Source organism: Melanotaenia boesemani, chromosome 2 (assembly GCF_017639745.1).
Source record: "Melanotaenia boesemani isolate fMelBoe1 chromosome 2, fMelBoe1.pri, whole genome shotgun sequence".
Taxonomy (NCBI): Eukaryota; Metazoa; Chordata; class Actinopteri; order Atheriniformes; family Melanotaeniidae; genus Melanotaenia; species Melanotaenia boesemani.
In genome coordinates this window covers 6392046-6415172 of record NC_055683.1, presented here as the reverse complement: position 1 = coordinate 6415172, position 23127 = coordinate 6392046, and the positions used below count along the sequence as shown (strand labels likewise).

The window sequence follows — 23127 nt, the reverse complement described above, 5'->3', positions numbered from 1 at the left end:
GATACCCTGGAATCATTGATAAACTAATAATTTGTCTCTTGAAATGAGGAAATCCCATATAGGACCTACTTTATATCCAGGGTTGGAATAACCAGTTAGCTTCAGGTTTCAGTTAAAAGGAGAAAGGCCTGCAAATACCTCAGCAACGATAGAATGAAGTTGTTACACTAAGTAATACAAGGTTCATTATTACAGCTACATAAACCAGTCATGGAGAATCTCAAATAATTATCATCATGTTGCAATGTCAGGGTTCTCAAACATGCTGCTAGCTTCAAACATTTGCATGATTCACAGAATTTCAGCTTGGTGGAAGAAAAAGTGAATTTTCTACGCTGGTCAACTTGCTATTTGGTTTAACTTGTTACAAAAAGATGCTGGAGCCGCTTGAACCTGATATTTTGATGCTGACGTTGAAACTGAACCATTCCAGGACAAAAGTCATGCCCATCTTATAAAAAATTCATGGCGTTTCGAAGTGCCAAGTCAAAGGAGCGTCAGTCATTTCATGTTGGTCGAAAAAGATTCAAACATGCAACCAAACATGTACAAGTATGTTTTCCCTCTTTCTCATGCTTGTGTGTGCAGTATCTGTACGTCTCTCTCTTTTGGAATCTGGAAATATCTGCACCAGATCTGACAAGATTCTGTCCAGAAAAAGAGTGCATTCAGTAAAGACATGGTGGCTGAACCGTTTCTGCACCTGTACCTGGATTGTTCAGAACTTTTAAATGTGTCGGGGATTGACACACCTTTCAAATTAGGGGAGTACAAAAAAGGCCTATTCCAGAATAACGCTCTTCATTTGCCACAAGTCACACTTTAAAACAGGTTTAAAGATCTCATAAGTTAGTATTGTATTGTAGACAATTTTTGTTAATTTTTTTTATTATTATTACCAGAGAATAATGAGGTTGACAACTCAGATTGAAAAATTATCATAACATCAACTGCTTAATTCAACCTGGCCGACACTCTGGTATCTTGATTTTCAACTGTTCAGTGTAAAATTCAGTTAATATCAGTGTTTCTAAATGTTGAACTTTGTCTTTGGCTCGACCAATTGTTAGTTTACCTCAATGAAAACAGTTAGAAAACCATTAAAGTGTAGACAGGGACTAAAAAAGTGGTTTCCGACCATTGGCTACTCTGATTTAAGTAATGTTATTAGACTTTGTTAAAACAAATCTATATGTTTTCCCTCTCAGCCCTTTACAGTTGGGCTATTTCCTTTAGCCTCAAATACATATCCGATCCCAGTTCTTTGTCTTCTGTAGCTGGTTGTGCTCCATGACCGTGTCCAAGTAAGCCTGCATTGTTTGGTCTTCACAAAAGACTGTAATCTCTGGCTCAAGGAAGGCCTCTAGTTGACTCTGTGAAATTGTAACTTGCTAGTTTCCAATATAGGCTAAAGTGAAAAAAAAAAAATGCAAAAAAAAAAAAAAAACAGCTATTAATAAAACTGCATGGGAAGTGAAAGTCATAAATATGAAATTACAATGACGAAATATGGTCTTATAGAATGCAAGAAATACAGAAATTGTGAGCGATGACGGCCGGGTTGTTATTTGAGGATCCATAGTGAAGCCATAGCACTTTCCGGACAAAAACATCAATCCAGTCTGAAATGGCCGAATGGCTTTAGTTTATCATAGCTGTCCGCTTGCCACATGTAGTTTGGCTTTCTTAATTTTTTCTCTCCGCACATGAAATTTATACTTCTGCTTAAGCACCTGAGTCACTGTCCTGGTCCACAAAGTTCCAATCTGATGGCGTTCCTTATCTCGAATGCAGACGAGTAATTTTTTCTGCGGTAGAATCCGACATCATTTAATTTAAGTTTGATGGTCCGCAAAGACGAGTAGATATTGTATAGCCTTTCTATCATGTCAACAATCACAATGTATGTGTGGCCTTCGCTGAAATACCTAACAAAATAGTCCATTAACACAACCTCTTCTCCCTTCACAAGTCCAAGCTGTGTCCACAATCACCACAAAATTCCCCTTTAACTTGGAAGTAGACTCCACAAAACCAGCAAAACATCTCTGGATTGATTCTGCTCCTGAGTAGTTTCCTGTTTACATGGTCTTGTCCTCACCCCCACAATCTCACTTTTGGGTCATATCTTTGTAAAAGTGCTTCGGTAAACTTGTAAAATTGTTTCACGCCAATGTAAATTTGTATCGCGAACATGCAAAAGTGTTTCACTGGATGTAATTTTGTTTTGCACTTCCCGGCCACCGTATTAAAGCTTAGTTTATATGTAATGGGATTCTCATTGAGGTGAGGTTGTCTTTTCCTAAATCCTTTCCAAAGGTCTCCTGCCTAATTCCCTTAACCTGTTAACATTTTCCATAAAGGTAAAGAAAAAGAACTCAGGAAAATGTTATAACTATTTAACTTTAACTGTAATGTTAAACTACTTCAGAACATGATTTATGAAAAGAGAGCAAGATAAAACCCCAGCATATAAAACAGAATTTTTGTAAGTAAAGTGTATGAAAACTAATAAATTAAGCTTCATGAACACGGTCTGTGTGGTGAAATTATGATTTTAAGATATATGTTACAAAGAAGAAAAATCTCACCTTACTGTCAGCTGTACGTTCCTCCAGCTGATCTGCATTGTCATGAAAGAGAGAATACAGGATCAACTTATGGAACAATCTCACCATCAAGTCATACTTCTTTCTAATGAAGTTTTATTTTCAAATAAATGAATTACCATCATCATTTGTCTCAGAGGAAACAGATTTGGTTTCAGACTCTCCCTTCCCTCTTGCTGTTGGGTTGTCTTTGTTCTCCTCCATCTTATCTGCTCTTCATCTTTACAGCCACAAGATGAAGTTGATTATAAAAATGTTGTAATACTTCTTCACTAAAAACACAGATCATCTTCCAAAGTGCTTTGTGGATAGTTGGAGGAATTCTGAAATTTTAATGTTTCATTTTCTTTTCCAGAGTTAATGCAAAATAATTTAAAATCAGTATTAAAATGGACTTCTTTTCTGTCTTCCTGGTTTATGTAGCATGACCTGTAGGGAAGCTTTAAAGCTTCTCATAGAAAATAAAGTATGTATAAGACATTCATGGTCCCATTTCTAATATCTACAACATGTTCAAATAAACTGGAATTAAAGAATATCTGTTTTGTCCAAAAAATGATTTAATGGTTTAGGGTTTAAAGCACTTTTAACAGCCTATAGAGGAAAGTTACAGGGTTGCATTCACCATCTTATGCTGACACACCTGATTTAGGCTGTTAAACAAGGAAGTAAAAAATGTTTATGGAAGAATAAAAATCTTGCTGAAGTGGAAAAGGTTTTGTGTATGCAGGGGAAATTATAAATTCAGTCCAGATCCACATGTTCTGTTAGAACCATTTCCATGCATGATGCAAAGTTTAAAATGCTTTTTACTGAGAAATCACACACACACATTCACTTTAAGTGAACAGATGAATTTGTGAAGCAAATATGTGTTTGGATATTTTTGAAAATCACTTTAATTCAAATTAGTACAAGACTTAAAGTGAAAGTTTGATTCAGAATATAAAACTGCACAAACTCAGATTTTAAAGCCAAAACACAATTTGCAGTAACTCACCTTCTGCTGTTTGTTGTTTTGTTTTGTTTTGTTTTGTTCTTTTGGCTCCGTTCGTCTGTTTAGCTCTCACTGTCTTGACTGAGATCGTCCAGTCCCTGTTGGTGACTGTATGTAATATCAGATCAGAGGCTTGTTTGTTTCAAAATACCTGCTCCTTATAAACTCCTCCCATGTTCTGCAATAGACTGTGAACTCTGTGGGTGGGTCATTGTATGAAATGGGTGCCCTTTGAGTCCACAACATTTGATGAGATTAAAAATCTGTAAAAACTGTATTTCCAAAGTTTCAAGCTGTTTGTTCTTAATCACAAACACATACATATTTTAAAAGATATTTTTGATTAAACATGTCCATTTTTGCCATGTCCACAAAAGAAAAATAAAAAGAAGAAGAAAATTACAATTTCAATGTGTTCCTTTGTTTGTCTTACCACCCCATCACACTTACTTTTTTGTCTATAAAAAATACTACACATAAATAGGTAGTAAAATAATAGAAGAATATATGATTAAATAAGCGAAAATCTAAACAATAATAAATAAAATTCATCTATGAGGGAGACTAAAAAGTAAGGTCTTGGGCCTCACCATAAGTCTTGGTTCAAGACTTTGGGATCAACTAAAAGACCAGTACTAGAGAACCTCAGGGTCTGCGAGGGTTCATAATTTAAAAATAGGTCTGATAAGTAAGAAGGCCCAAGATCATTAAGACATTTATAAATAAGTCTAAGAACCTTAAAATCGATCCTGAAACACATTGTGAGCCAATGCAGCGATTTTAAAACTGGTGTGATGTGTTCCCGCCCTCTGGTTCTCGTCAGAACACATGCTGCTGAGTTCTGGAGTAATTGTAGGTTAGAAATAGACTTTTTGGGAAGACCAGAGAGCAGAGCATTACAGTGATCTAATCTACTAGAAATAAAAGCATGCATCAGCACCTTGGTGCTGGCAACACAGAGAAAAGGGCGGACTCTGGAGATGTTTTTAAGATGATAAAATCATGTCTTTGTGACATTTCTAATGTGTGGAATTAAATCAAGCTCAGAGTAAAAAAGGACACCCAGATTTCTCACACGCTGTGAATATTTAAAGTTTTGTCATTTTGGATGACTCCTGGGTCTGAATAAATTTAGGTAAATTTAATATTACAGGTAGTATTCAAATATTTTATACCAGAGGTGGGAAATTGTGTTTATCAAGCTCACAGTCACGTGATTAGTCATTTTTTTCCATATAAAGTCATCAGCCTCCCAGATAGTTGTGAAAGAATTTTGGTACATCTTTTTTACAAAACTGCTTCAGGTTATTGAAGTTTGCAGACAAATTTATGGAAACTCCTCCTATTGACTGATGCGTTTGAGTGGTGGGACAAGATTTCCTGCTTCCTACTTTACACACTCGAGCCATCATCTTCTTCCTCTCACCTGCTGGGGTTTTGCTGGTTTCTGGGTTACACCTGCTTTATTTCTCTGCAGTGCAGCTGTTTGTTGGCAGTTGTTGTTGTGTTGGAGTAGCAAGCATCTTCATCTCTGCACATGACCTTCTTGGTGGCTGTGATGGAGCCTGATGCTGGGGTTCAGTGGTGAATCTAGAAAATTTTACAAAGGGTGGCAAAGGAGGGGCAAGAGTTCTAGACAGGGTGGCATTAGTTGGAGCACTTTTGATGCAATCAAATGTTCAATCAGCATAAAATGTGTCATGTACACCTCACTTTATCCGATGAAACTCGGTCAGAATGAATTTTCAATCTGATCAAGAGGGATGGTTTAAACCAGGGCTACTGAATTGGGTCCTTCAATTCAGGGCCACAATTCAGCAGGTTTTCCATGTATCCCTGCTCCAACACACCTGACTCAGATTAATTAGGCATTGTGCAGAACTAGATAAGCTGTGGATCCATTTAAATTGATCCAGGACTGAACTGAGTACCACTGGTTTAAACCGTTCCACCATCTCATCAACAAGAAAAATTCAACATGTACACATTCATTCTGATGGTTTCTGTGATGTATGTTCTTTCTGCACATGCTTGAACCATGTGGGCATCAGGTGACATGATGAGTTTCAGGAAACAATTTAAAAAATGGCATCAGCAAAACAGAAATGGACTGTGGAGGATACGTTTTAGTAGAAACGTTGGTGGAGGGGCACCTCTGGGCTCCTGGGGCACTGGACTCTTCACTCAGGCACGTGTTTCAGGATGAATGTGAGACATTGTTCAGGTTAAATGTGGGAAATGGTTCAGATTTAACATGGTATTTGTTTCTGGACGAATATTAGACATACAAGGACCCTCATACCCATAAGCCTCCCCTTGGCAGAGCTCAGCACAATACAGCAACCAGACTATCATTCTGCTTGCTATGATGCTGGACAGGACAGGTTAAAAAAATGTGGGACATGGTTTAAGTGTAATGTGGTACATGGTTCATGATGAATGTGAGATGTGGTTCAGGTTTAATGTGGGCTGTGTTTCTAGTTTAATCTGGTATGTGTTTCAGAACGAATGTTAGATGTTGTTCAGGTTAAATGTGCAACGTGTTTTCGTATATGCCTGACAGAGAGACACGGATTGGATTTAAATTATGGTTTGCCGATGAGAATAGTCATGAAGGTTTTTTTTTTTAACTTTATTTTTAATCAAGTTTTAGTTTTCTTTTTCATGACAAATACAAAACAGAACAAGCAGACCACAACTAACAAACATTCAGTGCATCCTGGTCTGATAATGGTACATTATCTGTGTGTATATTTCTATACATATATGAGAAGAATGAACAAGGAGGCATACGGACAAGGTCAGAACAACCAAATGAAATAAGATGCAGCAACAGCATTCATACAAAGTGGTGCTGGGTTAAGGATTTGGAGGAGTTAGGTAGAGATCCAAGTTTTTCCAATACTCTTTACATTTATCAGCAGCAAGTCTTAATGAAAAGGTCAGTCTTTCCATGGCATAAATGTCCTTAATGATGTCTATCCAGTCTGACAGTGTTGGAGGATCCTCACATAACCACTTGCGGATTAGCAGTATCAACAGAAGATATCTGTCTGATTTTCTGAGACCTCGTGGCAGGTTACAAAGATAAATCACAGTGAAATCAGATAATAGTTCCAAGCCTGTTATATTTCTAATTTCTCTTATCACCATCGACCAGTAGGGTGCAATCTTCGCACAGGCCAAAAAAATGTGAAAATGTCCCGCTGTCACTCTGCCACAATTCCGCCAACATTGAGCTTTAGCAGGATTTTTACATTGTTTACTTGTGATATTAGGTCTAACAAAAATACAGAGCATGTTTTTCCAGGTAAATTCCCTCCACAGACCCGAACAGGAAATGATCATTGCCCCTTTACACATGTTCAGCCATCTTCAGTTATTATCACTTTAGCTTCTTTTTCCCATCTGGCTTTAATATATGCTGTAGAAAAGTTCTTTGTTTTTTGTAAGCATGAATATAGTCCAGATATCTGTTTTTTGGGGGCATTTCCTTTACATGAATCAAGAAGGATTTTGATTAGGCCTGTTTCCGCCTCATCAGTAAACTTGATATGTCTGTCAAAGTAGTGCCTCAGCTGGAGGTATCTGAAGAAGTCCTGCTTTTCCAAATCATATGTTTCCAAAAGCTGCTGGTAACTTTTCAACATGTTTTTATCTGAAATTTTCCAGTAACCTGTTATACCCTTTTGTACCCACTGTATGAATCGCCTATCTATAATTGCCGGCAAAAATTCTGTATCGTGTGCTGGCCACCTCAGGATTCTGGCACTCCTCTCAGTTCTTTTATATTTAAGTATTTTGAGCCAGGTGTCTATAGGTACTGTTACCCAGGTAGGCAACAAGTGTGTATCTAATTTTTTTTTAAGGAGGGACTGATCTCCCAGCATTGATTGAAGAGGAGTCTCAAAACAGGACTGATCTATCTCTTTCCATTTAGCTTCGTTCGCTGGATCACACCAACCAATCAGCACTCATAATTGTGCAGCCCTACACTACCGTTCAAAAGTTTGGGGTCACTTGTGACCCCAAACTTTTGAACGGTAGTGTATATCAATTCTCTAAGCGTGGTAGGGCCAGTCCACCTTCCTCTTTTCGTAATTGCAATGTCTGGAGTTTTATTCTAGGTTTTTGTTTCCCCCATATAACATTTGAGATTATCCTGTTCCAATCATTGAATTGCTTGGAGGGTACATTTATTGGTAGGGCCTGAAATAGGTAAAGGAGCCTTGGCAATAGATTCATTTTTATTATGTCTATCCTATTGTACAAATTCATTGGTAATAAAGACCAACGGCATAAGTCAGCCTTAATATCTGAGGTTAACATGGTATAATTTTGTTCAAAGAGTCTATTTAAATCCTTAGGTATTTGTATACCCAAATATTTAATAATGTTGTTTTCCCAATTAAGCTTGAACATATTTTGAATATTGTGCGATGGTTGATAATTAAATTAAAGGATTTGGGTTTTCTGTAGGTTTAGTTTATCCCAGAATATGCGCCATATTTCCTGAGTAGGGATAAGAGATTGGGTAAACTGATTTTAGGGTTAGACAATGTTAGGAGAACATCATCCACGTATAAACAGATCTTATGTGCTGTGTCCCCTATGGTGATACCTGTAATACCTTCATGTTCTCTAATGGCCTGCACCAGAGGCTCATTAAAAAGCGCAAAGAGAGTCAGGCTGAGGGGGCATCCCTGCCGACAGCCTCTCTCTAGTCTTACTGTATCAGATAGGTCACCATGTATTTTAATTCTGGCAGAAGGTGAATTATACAAAGATTTCAAACAGCCTACAATTTGGCTATTAAAGCCTAATCTGTTCAAGACTTAGTAAAGATAACCCCAACTGACAGAATCAAATGCCTTTTCGGCATCGAGGCTAACAGCTATTGATTCAATGCTTTTCATTCCATCTACAAGGTGGAGAGCGTGTCGCCATGAGTGTGTCTATTTCGAACGAATCCTGTTTGATCTGTGTCTGTTAATTCTGGGATAATTAATTCAAACCTCTTAGCTAATATAGTCGCAAATAACCTGTAGTCAATATTTAAAACAGATATTGGTCTGTAAGAGCCGCATGCTGTTCTATCTTTGCCTGGTTTGGGAATCACCCAAATCACAGCCCGTTTCCAGGACGGTGGTGTCTCCCCACCATTAAGGACATAGTTGAAGCAATTTTTAAGCTGTGGAATTATTAGGTGTTGGAAATTTTTGCACCACTCAGCTGGGTAACCATCTTCACCTGCCATCGTGTTTGCTTTAAGTTTTGAAATGGCCTTACTGATTTCCTCCTCTGTTATTATTCCCAATTCTAGAATGCGCCGCTAGGTGGCAGCAGCAATTGTAGTAGCTCTGTTTTTAACTTGTGACTTTTTTGCAATATAGCCGTCTTTTTTAAGACATCAGCTGTCAATCTGTGTCTGTTCGGGTAGATTTTTCGCGCTGGTCAGAGGCTGTGCTATACGGGAGATTTTTCTGAATATTTTTTCTTTTTTGCAAGACTTGTTATTGTGAGTCTCCATGGCAACGAGGCTTGTTTACCATCGGGATCAACTGATAAAACTCTCCAAACTCAAGATTATCAGTGAAACAACACTTCAAATCCCAACGGAGTTGAAAAGAAAGAGAAGAGGATGCAGTGCAGGAGCGAGGCAGAGAGAAAAACGGTGGCGATTCAAACCGTTTCTTCCAACGGTTGTTATGGGAAACGTGAGATCGCTAGCTAACAAAATTGATGAACTTCAGGTGCTAACCAGGTCTCTTAAAGAATACAGAGAGTGCAGTATTATGTGCTTCACCGAGACATGGCTGCATGAACACATCCCAGACTGTAATGCGTCTGTACACGGCTTCAGGACGGTCCGTGTAGACCGCAATAAACAACTCAGCGGGAAGCTGAAGGGAGGTGGAATTGCGGTGCTGGTAAACCAGCGCTGGTGTCATCCTGAACATGTCACTGTTAAAGAGAAGATCTGCAATAGAGACATTGAACTGCTAGCTGTGAGTCTCCGCCCGTATTATTTACCCAGAGAGTTCACATGCGTTATTCTGGTAGCGGTATATATATTACCTGGTACCGCTCCAGACGCAGCCTGTGATGTCATTAACTCTGTAGTGGCCAGGCTTCAAACACAACATCCAAACGCATTTGTGGTGATCTCTGGAGATTTTAACAACATCTCCCTCTCTGCAACTCTACCAACTTTCCAACAGTTTGTCAGCTGCTCCACCAGAGAAAACAAAACGTTGGACTTATTTTATGCAAATATTAAAAATGCATACAGCTCCTTTGCCCTGCCACCTTTAGGAAGATCAGACCATAACCTAGTTCTTCTCTCCTCCTCCTACAAGCCCATCGTTCAGCAACAACCAGTCATTAGAAAGGCTATTAGAACCTGGTCTAATGAAGCTGAAGATGCTCTGAGAGGATGCTTCGAGGCTACAGACTGGAACGTCCTATGTGAACCTCATGGAGATGACATCAATGCCTTGACTGAGTGTGTGACAGATTATATTAACTTCTGTGTGGACAGCACCGTTCCAACAAGAACAGTGAGGTGCTTCCCCAATAACAAACCCTGGATCACCAGTGACCTGAAAAAGCTGCTGAACATCAAAAAGAAAGCTTTTAGGGATGGAGACAGGGAGTTATTGAAGTCCACACAAAAACAACTTAAAACACAAATGAAGAAGTGCAAGGAGGACTACAGGAAGAAGTTGGAAAGTAAGCTTCAGAAAAACAATGTGAGGGATGTGTGGTCAGGAATGAAGAAGATCACTGGCTTCGGGATAAAGGAGGATCAGACTGATGGAGGTCTGGACAGAGCGAATGAACTGAACATGTTCTTCAATAGGTTTAGCTCATCTCCTGCTTCAACCCCAACTAGCCACACACCCTCCATGAGCCCACAGCTTTCCTGTCACACCTCCACTCTGTCACCCTGCAGCTCAGTCAAGGACCTGGACACAACCTCATCTCCCTCCACATCAGGACTTCCTGAAACCTCCTCTGCCTCCACCTCCACTCTGTCTGTCTCCTGTAACCAAGTCATGCAACAACTGGTGAAACTGAACCAGAACAAGGCTGCAGGTCCAGATGGTGTCAGTCCCAGAGTTCTCAAGGCCGGCTCAAAACAGCTATGTCCGATTCTCCAGCACCTGTTCAACACCAGCCTGAGTCAGAGAAGAATCCCGGTGCTGTGGAAAACATCCTGCCTTGTTCCAGTGCCTAAAAAACCACAACCAGCTGAACCAAAAGACTACAGACCAGTCGCCCTGACATCTCACGTCATGAAAGTCCTGGAGAGACTCTTACTGGCTCACCTCAGCAAGCAGGTGAACACCTTTCAGGACCCATTACAGTTTGCATACCGTAATGGGCTTGGGGTTGAAGATGCCATCATATACCTGCTTCAGAGAGCCCACTCTCATCTGGACCAGTCAGGCAGCACTTTGAGGGTCATGTTCTTTGATTTCTCAAGTGCTTTTAATACGATTCAGCCTGCTCTGCTGTGTGAGAAGCTGCAGAAATTCCAGGTGGATCCCTCCACAACCACCTGGATTTACGACTACCTCACAAACAGACCACAGTTTGTGAGACTGAAAGGTTGTGTGTCTGAGATGGTGGTCAGCTGCACTGGAACACCACAAGGGACTGTACTTTCACCATTTCTATTCACGCTGTACACCTCAGACTTCCAGTACAACTCTGAGTTCTGTCATCTGCAGAAATACTCTGATGACTCAGCAGTTGTTGGGTGTATCAGTGATGGACAAGAAGCAGAGTACAGAGAACTGGTCGGTCAGTTTGTGAAATGGTGCGGTGACAATCATCTCATCTTGAATACCAAGAAAACAAAGGAGATGATTGTTGACTTCAGGAGGAACAAGAACACACATAGAAGTGTTTCCATCATGGGAGAGGAGGTGGAGGTGGTGGAGGAATACAAGTACCTTGGAGTTCAGCTGGACAACAGACTTGAGTGGAAAAGCAACACTGAGTACATTTACAAGAAAGGTCAGAGCAGACTCTACTTCTTAAGGAAGCTGAGATCTTTTAACGTCTGCACCAAAATGTTGCAAATGTTCTACAGGTCTGTTGTTGAAAGTGCAATCAGCTTTGCAGCAATCTGCTGGGGCAGCGGCATCAGAACCAGAGACTTGAAAAGAATTAACAAACTGATCAAGAAAGCTGGTTCTGTGCTTGGAGTAACTCTGGAGCCGCTGGAGTTGATCATCAAAAAAAGAATTCTGTACAAGCTGACGAAGATAATGGAAGATCCTTCACACCCTCTACACAACGCCGTGACGAAACAACAGAGTGTGTTCAGTGGGAGGCTTGTTCAAGTCCGATGCAAGACAGAGAGATACAGAAGATCCTTCCTTCCAGCAGCTATCAGGCTGAAGAACAAAGCCCTTAATTAATTAATGTTATTTTTTTTTTAAAAAAAAAAAAAAAAAAAAAAAAAAAAAAAAAAATTACTACTACTACAATATTGAATTTCCCTTTGGGATTAATAAAGTATTTTTCATTTCATTTCATTTCATTCATTCATTCATTCATTTCATTAACTTGAGTTAGTCTTTTATTCTGTTCTGTTCCTATTGATGGTAAATCAAGCGAGGAAAGAAAATCATTTACTGCTACCTGGTCTGTTACACAGGGTTGCGTGTATAGTTGAGTATAATATATTACAAAAGATTTCTGTATGTCTTTAAGATTATGATATACCTTATTATTAAGTGGGTTTTTTACTTTCTGTATGAATCTATCGGCCTGCTGTTTACGTATCCTCCAAGCAAGGAATTTCTTAGATTTTGGACCATTTTCATAATAAGTTTGTTTAATAAACTTCGATCTCTTTTCTACCTGGTTCTCGTACAGTTTGTTTAACTCTTGCTTTGTTTCCATGATGTGCGGTAATATGTTACTGTTATTACTTTCCATGTCTTTTTCTAAGGATTTCAGTTTCATAGTAAGGTTTCTTATATAGCTCTCCTTTTCCTTTTAGTAGACCACATTATCATTTTACCCCTCAGAACAGCCTTTGCAGTGTCCCACAATATACTAGGAGAGATGTCATTATTGTCATTATATTCCAAGTACTCTTTAAATTCTTTTTCTACCAAGTTATGGAATGTATCATCATTCAGTAGACTAGTATTAAGCCTCCATAATGTTTCTTTACGGTATCCAGGTAAAGAGTTAAGTGCACCCCAGTGTGATCAGAAATATCTCTCACTCCTATGTCACAATGTTCAATTCTATGTCTATCAGCGTTTAAAATAAAGAAATAATCCAATCTTGAGTACGTCAAATGTGAATGTGAAAAAAAAGGTAGAATTTCTGTCTAGTGGGTGCAATCTCTCCATACATCTATCATCCCCATTTCCTTGAGCATTTTTTTGATATGTATTGCTTTAGACTGTGTCTGATTTTTAGCTTTACTGGAAGTGTCCAAGGAAGGGTTTAAACAAGTGTTCCATTCTTCTCCACATATGAACATCCCTGACATTTCTGTTGCGATAAGATCAAAAACTCTCTTAATCAGATGTTTGTCTTTACCTGGTGGCCTGTATACATTAAGCAATGTAATTTCCTAATGATCTATGTATCCTTTAACCAGTATGTAACGTCCCTCCTTGTCACTGATTTGAGAGGTGAATTGGAAGTTAACCTTGTTTGATAGCAATATTGCTACTCCTCTGGAATTGCCCCTCATGAATGAAGAATAATAGAGGTTTTTAAACCCCATTTTACATATTTTTTCGTGTTCAGTGGCGGAAAGATGTGTTTCCTGCCAGAAAACTATATCGTGTTTTTCAAGTTTCATTTTAGCAAGGGCTTTGCTTCTTTTAATGGGGTTATGCAAACCATTGACATTAAGTGTGATTATCTTATATTTCTGTTTAACCTCCATCCGTGACAAGGCATAATCTACACATATAAAACTCTAGATGCACTGATAAACAAACATAGGTTTGCAAAAGAGAACAACAACCTGTCTGAACAGCAAACACACTTGACTTCCAAGTCCTAGGTGTGAGTTCACCTTCAAAGTTGGGAGGGGAGTCCCTAGAGCCCCAGGGGGCCCCTCTCAGTGCTGCAAGTCTCCATCTCCTGTCCATCGTAGCAGAGCACCTGGAGAAGCATAAAAATCTTCAGATGAACGGTCTTTTGTAATATCCCACATTTCTCAGAGGAAAACTATGTGATCTTCTGTCAGGATTGTGTATGATTGTCAGGCGAGGCTTTCACTGCGCTTGAATCCTTTCAGCTTCTCCTGGATGTGTTTCGTCCGCGTCTCTCTGTTCCAGTGTGGTGTCGCGCTTGCTGTTTCCTCGGCTCGGGCGTGGGGTTGCGTGTCGCTGCGTTCTCCGTTCCCTCTTCAGTTATACCCCTTTTCTTCAAGTCATCCAATGCATCTTGCGGGCTGTTGTAAATCACTGGGCCCTTAGCATAAAACACCCGAAGTATGGCAGGGTACAAAGTTTGAAAGCGGTGCTTTTTTTCTTTCAGCGTCTTTCTTATATGGTTATACGCTTTCCGCTTCGCGAGGATATCGCAAGGGTAGTCTTAATCAAAGTACACATGTCGTCCTCGAAACTGAATCTCTCTCTTTTCCCATGCCGCGCAAAGCACCTTCTCCTTCGTCTTGTACTCCGGAAAACATATTACAATAGATCTGGGATTAGAGTTCGGCGGCGGCTTGGGGCCGATTGAGCGGTGGCAGCTCTGCATGTTAAGAGTAGTGTCCGCAAGAGACAATTCAGTCTTTATGAAGTTTTCCATAAACTCTTGTATGTTATTTCCTTCAGCCTCCTCAGAGACCCCATGAATACGGACCATTATTCCTGCGTGAACGGGCTTCAAGGTCTGTTTGGAGCTCCTCTTGAAGCTTAAGAGTGTGGTCCAGTAAGTCTCTCACATCCGCGCTGAAGTCCTGAAGTCGGCCACTCGCTGCTCGGCCTCCTCGACCCTGTGATTTCTTTCAGATCCGCCACAATGTCATTAAGGTGCTGTCCCATTTCTCCTCTGAACTCGCTCATTTCTGTTTTAAGGAGTCCAATCTTGTCAATAAACTCCTTTTTCACATCCACTTGAACCTCTTTCAGTTCTGCAATAATGTTAGCTTGGAGGGCCTCCATAGCCTCGTGCTCTCCTAGCTTGCTAGCCCCGTCAACTTCTTTCAGTGAAAATACAGTGTCTTCCGCGTGTTCTTGCTGAGTTCCTCTTGTCTTTCTTTTGTTACTCCCTGACATACTACTGTAAACTTTAAGTTTCAACAATACAAGCTGTTTATTGTCAGGGGGAGTTTAGACCATTTAGGAGCAAATAGGTTATGCTGCCTCATGCTTCCTCACCATCCCGGAAGTCCCGTCATGAAGGTTTTGATTTATAGAAATATTTGCATTTTCTCGTTTAAATAGATTATAAGTATTCATTGTGTGTATGAATGTGAAGAGAGAATGAAATTATTTCTGAGTTATCTTCAATGTGGACAGTTTCTGAATAAACTTGGATGTTAGCTGTAACCTTTCTCTTGTTAGGCCCGAGCACCGAAGGCGGTGCGAAGGCCTGTTGTAATTGCTCCGTTTTTTCCTTATTAGGCCCGAGCACCGAAGGCGGTGCGAAGGCCTGTTGTAATTGCTCCGTTTCTTCCTTATTAGGCCCGAGCACCGAAGGCGGTGCGAAGGCCTGTTGTAATTGCTCCGTTTCTTCCTTATTAGGCCCGAGCACCGAAGGCGGTGCGAAGGCCTGTTGTAATTGCTCCGTTTCTTCCTTATTAGGCCCGAGCACCGAAGGCGGTGCGAAGGCCTATTGTAATTGCTCCGTTTCTTACTTATTAGGCCCGAGCACCGAAGGCGGTGCGAAGGCCTATTGTAATTGCTCCGTTTCTTCCTTATTAGGCCCGAGCACCGAAGGCGGTGCGAAGGCCTGTTGTAATTGCTCCGTTTTTTCCTTATTAGGCCCGAGCACCGAAGGCGGTGCGAAGGCCTGTTGTAATTGCTCCGTTTTTTCCTTATTAGGCCCGAGCACCGAAGGCGGTGCGAAGGCCTGTTGTAATTGCTCCGTTTCTTCCTTCTTCTTCTTCTTCTTCTTCTTCTTCTTCTTCTTCTTCTTCTTAAACATTGGAGGCATTTTTGGGGACCTGAACATGCACGAAAACGCGCCTATTTTTGTGTACCCCCCCAAAGGAATGTGAAAAATTTGATATTTTGGGGTGCTTGGGACTGTTTGGGCAAAATTGAATGAGAGCGCCACCTATTTACGATGCCCCGCCACTGCACGTCATCAATCTTTATGAAAATTGCTACAAATATTCTAAATGTTCGGTCGAACAAAAAATCCTCTTGGAGCAACAGCCTAAAACCAACAGGAAGTCGGCCATTTTGGGTCAAAGTCGCCATTTTGGCGTTTTACTGACATTTTCAAAATCTATCTCCTCCTAGAGATTTTATCGTACCGCTACCAAAATAGCTCAGGATGTCCAGAAGGCATGTGTCTTTAAAAGTTATTGAAAGTTTTCTAATAGGAGAAAGGGCATGGAGGGGGTGGGGCCTCAAAGTTTGATGTGTCGCCCTGAAGAACGAAAGTGATATAACTTCCACATAAAACAATGTATCTGAACCAAAATGGCCATGTATGATGCCAGTCCCATCCTGAACACATCTACATGTCAATATTTGGGTTATGATTTAGCCACGCCCCCTGGCGACAGGAAGTCCCGGTTTTTACTTGGAGACCCTCTTATCTGACGTTTTGAACACAACCAGGTCCAAACTGGGTCAGACAGCAGAAAACAAGTTGGTGACGATAACCAGTGAAAACTGTTGCTCTATGCTGCAGGGCGAGACCGTGGCGCCATGGCGAACTTTGATAAGACGCCATGACATCATAAATCACTATAAATCCCTCAATTCTGATCCAATCCCCATCAGACTTGCAGGAATTAATCAGGGTCCATCCCTGAACAGATTCATATCACCAATTCCGGTCTAGCCCTAAGCCCCGCCCACTTCCAACAGGAAGTGCTTTTTTTCAGACGCCGGGGTCCATCTCCTCAGGAATAAAACATACACACTTGAAAGTACTTCACAAAAGGTCAAACCCTTTCATGATACCACAATAAAAATCTCAAGCTCCTTCGCCAAACGTAACCATGGCGAATAGCGGTCCGACGCCATCAAACAGGAAGCACTTGTAACTGACACATTGTACTGCTGATCTGCACCAAACCTGGCAGGGAGGAGCGTGGACGAGCCGAGAACTCAGCCACATTGACATATGCTGGAAAAATTGCAATATGGCTCTATAGCGCCACCTACAAATATTTAATTGATCATATCTGCCCACTACATTGACTGATATGGCTGAAATCCAGTATATTGATAGAACTTGGATGGATGTACAAAAAAGCCTCTTGGACCTATATGATAACTTCAACAGGAAGTCAGCCATTTTGAAAAAAGTGTCATTTTTGGGGTCATTTTTGCATGTTTCTTTGCCTTGCATTTGAACGAACTCCTCCTACAGATTTTATCGTATTTACCTCAAACTCAGTCTGAACACTCCAGAGGCATGTGTGGTCAAAAGTTATTGAAATTTTTCTAATAGGAGGTGGCGTTCAGCGGTGGCGCCTCATCAACTTTTGATGTTTCGCCAACAAGCACGGAATCTATTATTTCTGCAATACAACACTCATTCTGTACCAAACTGCATATATTTCCCTTCACTTCCATGCGGACCACATCTACAAGTCCTGATGTTGTCATCTGGACATTGCTCAACGCTGCATGGCGAGACCGTGGCGCCATGACAAGGTTGGATAAAACACCATGACATCATTATTGAGTATAAATCCCTCAATTTTCATCCAATCAGCATCACACTTGCACTGATTAATCAGAGTCTGCTTCTTAACAGATATATGTAATTACTTCTGGTCTTGGCCTAAGCCCCGCCCACTTGAAACAGGAAGTGCCTTTTTCCTGCAGCAGGGTCCCTCTCGTCAGGGATTAACCTCCCACACTCAAAAGTGCTTGAGATGAGGTCAAACCCTTTCATGATATAAGAGAAAAAAAACCTCAAGTTCCTTCCTCAAGCAAAACATGGCAAATGGCGTCCACCGCCATGAAACAGGAAGTACTTGTAACTGACCCAATGTACTCCTGATCTCCACCAAACTTGGCAGGGAGGACAGTGGTCAGGCCTGGAACTGATTCAATTGGACATATGCTGGTTATGTGGCTCTATAGCGCCCCCTATAAATATTAAATCTATCAGCTCCAACTACTGCTTTGACTAACATTGATGAAAAGTTGCATATTTATAGAACATGCCAGGAAATACAAAAAAGCCTCGCATTGTCCTGATGTTGTCAACGCCATAGCCCCGCCCCATGGGAACAGGAAGTCCCACCATTTTAACCCTTTGTCCTCTGTAAAACTAATTCTAACTCATTAATATCATCCTTCATGAACTCATGGTTGAAAATATGACTGACTTCTTACAGCATCATGATTAAAATGGCTTTCTGTAATGGTTTAAATCATTCGCCATTATACAGGAAGTGGCACTAACCCTGCTGTCAGTTGACCAATTGAGCTAATATTTTCCTGTTCTCATTAGAGTTCCAACCTGAACATGGTCCTACATTAAAACAACTTTACCACCACCCAGTGGCCACGTGGAATTTTCCTCTTGATGAAATCATGCTCCAGTTTGTGGGAATTCAACACAGTTTGTAAGAAACAAGGTCATGAATGCTTCAGATGTGATCACTGGAAAGGCTGGAGTGCAAGTTGATCCTCCCAAGAGGAAAATCACCTCTTCATGGAGATAAACTCTGGAAGAATGGGTTTATTGCTGTGGGAAATAGCGGCTGTGCTGCTGGAGGGGGGCAGTTGGCTGATGGGGCGGTGCAATAGGCCAAAGCGGCGCCAGAGGTGCGAGGGCCTCCAACGCTGCTTGCAGCTTTAATTAGGCCCGAGCACCGAAGGCGGTGCGAAGGCCTGTTGTAATTGCTCCGTTTTTTCCTTATTCTTATTATTATTCTTCTCAAAAGTAAATCGCATGGTAGGGGACCTGAACATGCGCGGAAACGCGCCTAGTTTTGCGTACCCCCCAAAAGGAATGCGAAAATTTACGTTTTGTCATGTGCTCGGGACTGTTTGGGCAAAATTGAACGAGAGCGCCACCTATTTATGTTGCCCCGCCACTGCACATCATCAATCTTCATGAAATTCGCTACACATTTTCTAAATGCATGGGCGAACAAAAAATCCTCTTGGAGTAAAGCCCTAAAACAAACAAGAAGTCGGCCATTTTGGGTCAAAGTCGCCATTTTGGCATTTTGCTGACATATTCAAAATCTATCTCCTCCTAGAGATTTTATCGTATCGCGACCAAAATAGCTTAGGATGTTCAGAAGGCATGTGTCTTTAAAAGTTATTGAAAGTTTTCTAATAGGAGAAAGGGCATGGAGGGGGCGGGGCCTCAAAGTTTGACATCTCGCCGTGAAGAACGAAAGTGATATAACTTCCACATAAAACAATATATCTGAACCAAAATGGCCATGTATGATGCCAGTCCCATCCTGAACACATCTACATGTCAATATTTGGGATATGAATCGGCCACGCCCCCTGGCGACAGGAAGTCATGGTTTTTACTCGAAGACCCACTTATCTCACGTTTTGGACACAACCAGGTCCAAACTGTGTCAGACAACAGAAAACAAGTTGGTGATGATATCCAGTGAAAACTGTTGCTCTATGCTGCAGGGCGAGACCGTGGCGCCATGGCGAACTTCGAAAAGACGCCATGACATCATAAATCACTATAAATCCCTCAATTCTGATCCAATCCCCATCAGACTTGCAGAGATTACTCAGGGTGTAGCCCTGAATAGATCTATATGACCAATACCGGTCCAGCCCTAAGCCCCGCCCACTTCCAACAGGAAGTGCTTTTTTTCACACGCAGGGATCCATCTTCTCAGGAATGAAAGTTACACACTTGAAAGTGCTTCACAACAGGTCAAACCCTTTCATGAAACCACAAGAAAAATCTCAAGCTGCTTCGCCAAATGTAACCATGGCGAATAGTGGTCCAACGCCATCAAACAGGAAGTACTTGTGACTGACCCATTGTAATGTTGAGCTTCACCAAACTCACAACGTAATAGTGTGGTCAGAGAAGGATCTCAGCCACATTAACATCTGCTGGAACAATTGCAATATGGCTCTATAGCGCCCCCTACAAATATTGCATTGATCATAACTGCCCACTACATTGACCGATATGGCTGAAATCCACAACATTTATAGAACTTGGAAGGATGTACAAAAAAGCCTCTTGGACCTATATGATAACTTCAACAGGAAGTCGGCCATTTTGTAAAAATTGTCATTTTGGTGGTTATTTTTGCATGTTTCTTTGCCTTGCATTTGAACGAACTCCTCCTACAGATTTTATCGTAATTACCTCAAACTAAGTCTGAACACTCCAGAGGCATGTGTGGGCAAAAGTTATTGAAAATTTTCTAATAGGAAGTGGCGTTCAGCGGCGGCGCCTCATCAAGTTTTGATGTTTCGCCATCAAGCATGTCATCCATTATTTCTGAAATACAACACTCATTCTGTAGCAAACTGCAAATGTTTCACTTCAGTTCCATGCCAACCACAACTACAAGTCCTGATGTTGTCATCTGGACATTGCTCAACGCTGCATGGCGAGACCGTGGCGCCATGACAAAGTTGGATAAGGCGCCGTGACAACATTAATCTGTATAAATCCCTCAATTTTCATCCAATCAATATGACACTTTCTGTAATTAATCAGGGTCTGCTCCTGAACAGATACATGTACCTACTTCTGGTCTTGGCCTAAGCCACGCCCCCTGGAAACAGGAAGTGCCTTTCTCAGACACCGGGGTCCAGCTCATCAGGGATTAACCTCAGACACTCTACAGTGCTTCAGATCAGGTCAAACCCTTTCATGACACTACAGAAAAAAAACCTCAAGTTCCGTTGTCAAGCAAAACCATGTTGAATGGCGTCCACCGCCATGAAACAGGAAGTACTTGTAACTGACCTAATGTACTCCTGATCTCCACCAAACTCAGCAGGGAGGACAGTGGTCAGGCCTGGAACTGATTCAAATAGACATATGCTGGTTATTTGTCTCTATATCGCCCCCTATGGTCATATTTTTCGCCATGAAACAGGAAGTCGCTCTAGCTCTGCTGTCAGTTGAACAAAGGAGGTGATTTTTTCCTGTTCTCATTAGAGTTCCAACCTGAACATGGTTCTTCATGAAAAACGACTATAGTAGAAATACGTGGAAATTTCCTCTTGATGAAATCATGCTCCAGTTTGTGGTATTTCAACACAGTTTGTAAGAAACAAGGTCATGAAGGCTTCAGATGTCATCACTGGACAGGCTGAGGTGCAAGTTGATCCTCTCATGAGGAAAATCACCTCTTGATGGAGATAAACTCTGGAAGAAAGGACATATGGCTGTGGGGAAAAGCGGCCGTGCTTACGGAGGAAGGTTGCTGGCTGAGGGGGCGGTGCAATAGGCCGAAGCGGTGCCAGAGGTGCGAGGGCCTCCAACGCTGCTTGCAGCTTTAATTCTTATTATTATTCTTCTCAAAAGTAAATCGCATGGTAGGGGACCTGAACATGCGCGGAAACGCGCCTAGTTTTGCGTACCCCCCCAAAGGAATGCGAAAATTTACGTTTTGTCGTGTGCTCGGGACTGTTTGGGCAAAATTGAACGAGAGCGCCACCTATTTATGTTGCCCCGCCACTGCACATCGTCAATCTTCATGAAATTCGCTACACATATTCTAAATGCATGGGCGAACATAAAATCCTCTTGGAGTAAAGCCCTAAAACAAACAGGAAGTCGGCCATTTTGGGTCAAAGTCGCCATTTTGGCGTTTTGCTGACATATTCAAAATCTATCTCCTCCTAGAGATTTTATCGTATCGCGACCAAAATAGCTTAGGATGTTCAGAAGGCATGTGTCTTTAAAAGTTATTGAAAGTTTTCTAATAGGAGAAAGGACATGGAGGGGGTGGGGCCTCAAAGTTTGGTGTCTCGCCGTGAAGAACGAAAGTGATATAACTTCCACATAAAACAATATATCTGAACCAAAATGGCCATGTATGATGCCAGTCCCATCCTGAACACATCTACATGTCAATATTTAGGTTATGAATTGGCCACGCCCCCTGGCGACAGGAAGTCATGGTTTTTACTCGGAGACCCACTTATCTCACGTTTTGGACACAACCAGGTCCAAACTGGGTCAGACAACAGAAAATAAGTTGGTGATGATATCCAGTGAAAACTGTTGCTCTACGCTGCAGGGCGATACCGTGGCGCCATGGCGAACTTCGAAAAGACGCCATGACATCATAAATCAGTATAAATCCCTCAATTCTGATCCAATCCCCATCAGACTTGCAGAGATTACTCAGGGTGTAGCCCTGAATAGATCTGTATGACCAATACCGGTCCAGCCCTAAGCCCCGCCCACTTCCAACAGGAAGTGCTTTTTTTCACACGCAGGGATCCATCCTCTCAGGAATGAAACTTACACACTCGAAAGTGCTTCACAACAGGTCAAACCCTTTCATGAAAGCACAAGAAAAATCTCAAGCTGCTTCGCCAAACGTAACCATGGCGAATAGTGGTCCGACGCCATCAAACAGGAAGTACTTGTGACTGACCCATTGTAATGTTGAGCTTCACCAAACTCACAATGAAAGAGTGTGGTCAGAGAAGGAACTCAGCCACATTAACATCTGCTGGAAAAATTGCAATATGGCTCTATAGCGCCCCCTAAAAATATGTATTTGATCATAACTGCCCACTACATTGACCGATATGGCTGAAATCCACAACATTGATAGAACTTGGAAGGATGTACAAAAAAGCCTCTTGGACCTATATGATAACTTCAACAGGAAGTCGGCCATTTTGTAAAAATTGTCATTTTGGTGGTCATTTTTGCATGTTTCTTTGCCTTGCATTTGAACGAACTCCTCCTACAGATTTTATCGTACTTACCTCAAACTATGTCTGAACACTCCAGAGGCATGTGTGGTCAAAAGTTATTGAAAATTTTCTAATAGGAAGTGGCGTTCAGCGGCAGCGCCTCATCAAGTTTTGATGTTTCGCCATCAAGCATGTAATCCATTATTTCTGAAATACAACACTCATTCTGTAGCAAACTGCAAATGTTTCACTTCAGTTCCATGCCAACCACAACTACAAGTCCTGATGTTGTCATCTGGACATTGCTCAATGCTGCATGGCGAGACCGTGGCGCGATGACAAACTTGGATAAGACGCCACAATATCATTAGTCAGTATAAATACCTCAGTTTTCATGCCATCACCATCATACTTACAGTGATTAATCAGGGTCTGCTCCTGAGCAGAAACATAGAACTACTTCTGATCTTGGCCTAAGCCCCGCCCACTTGATAGAGGTAGT

General features: G+C 41.4%; 1 protein-coding gene across 1 annotated transcript in view; it reads right to left on the bottom strand.

The window, feature by feature from the left end:
- Positions 1–14762, bottom strand: part of LOC121648574 (cytochrome c1-like) — a 29294-nt gene extending 14532 nt beyond the window's left edge. The window contains exons 1-2 of the mRNA XM_041998776.1: positions 14543–14762; positions 2592–2623 (exon numbers count right to left, since the gene is read on the bottom strand). Of these exons, the coding sequence (XP_041854710.1) occupies positions 2592–2623; positions 14543–14762 (252 nt within the window). The remainder of the gene's footprint in view (positions 1–2591; positions 2624–14542) is intronic.
- Between the last annotated feature and the right edge of the window lie 8365 nt (positions 14763–23127).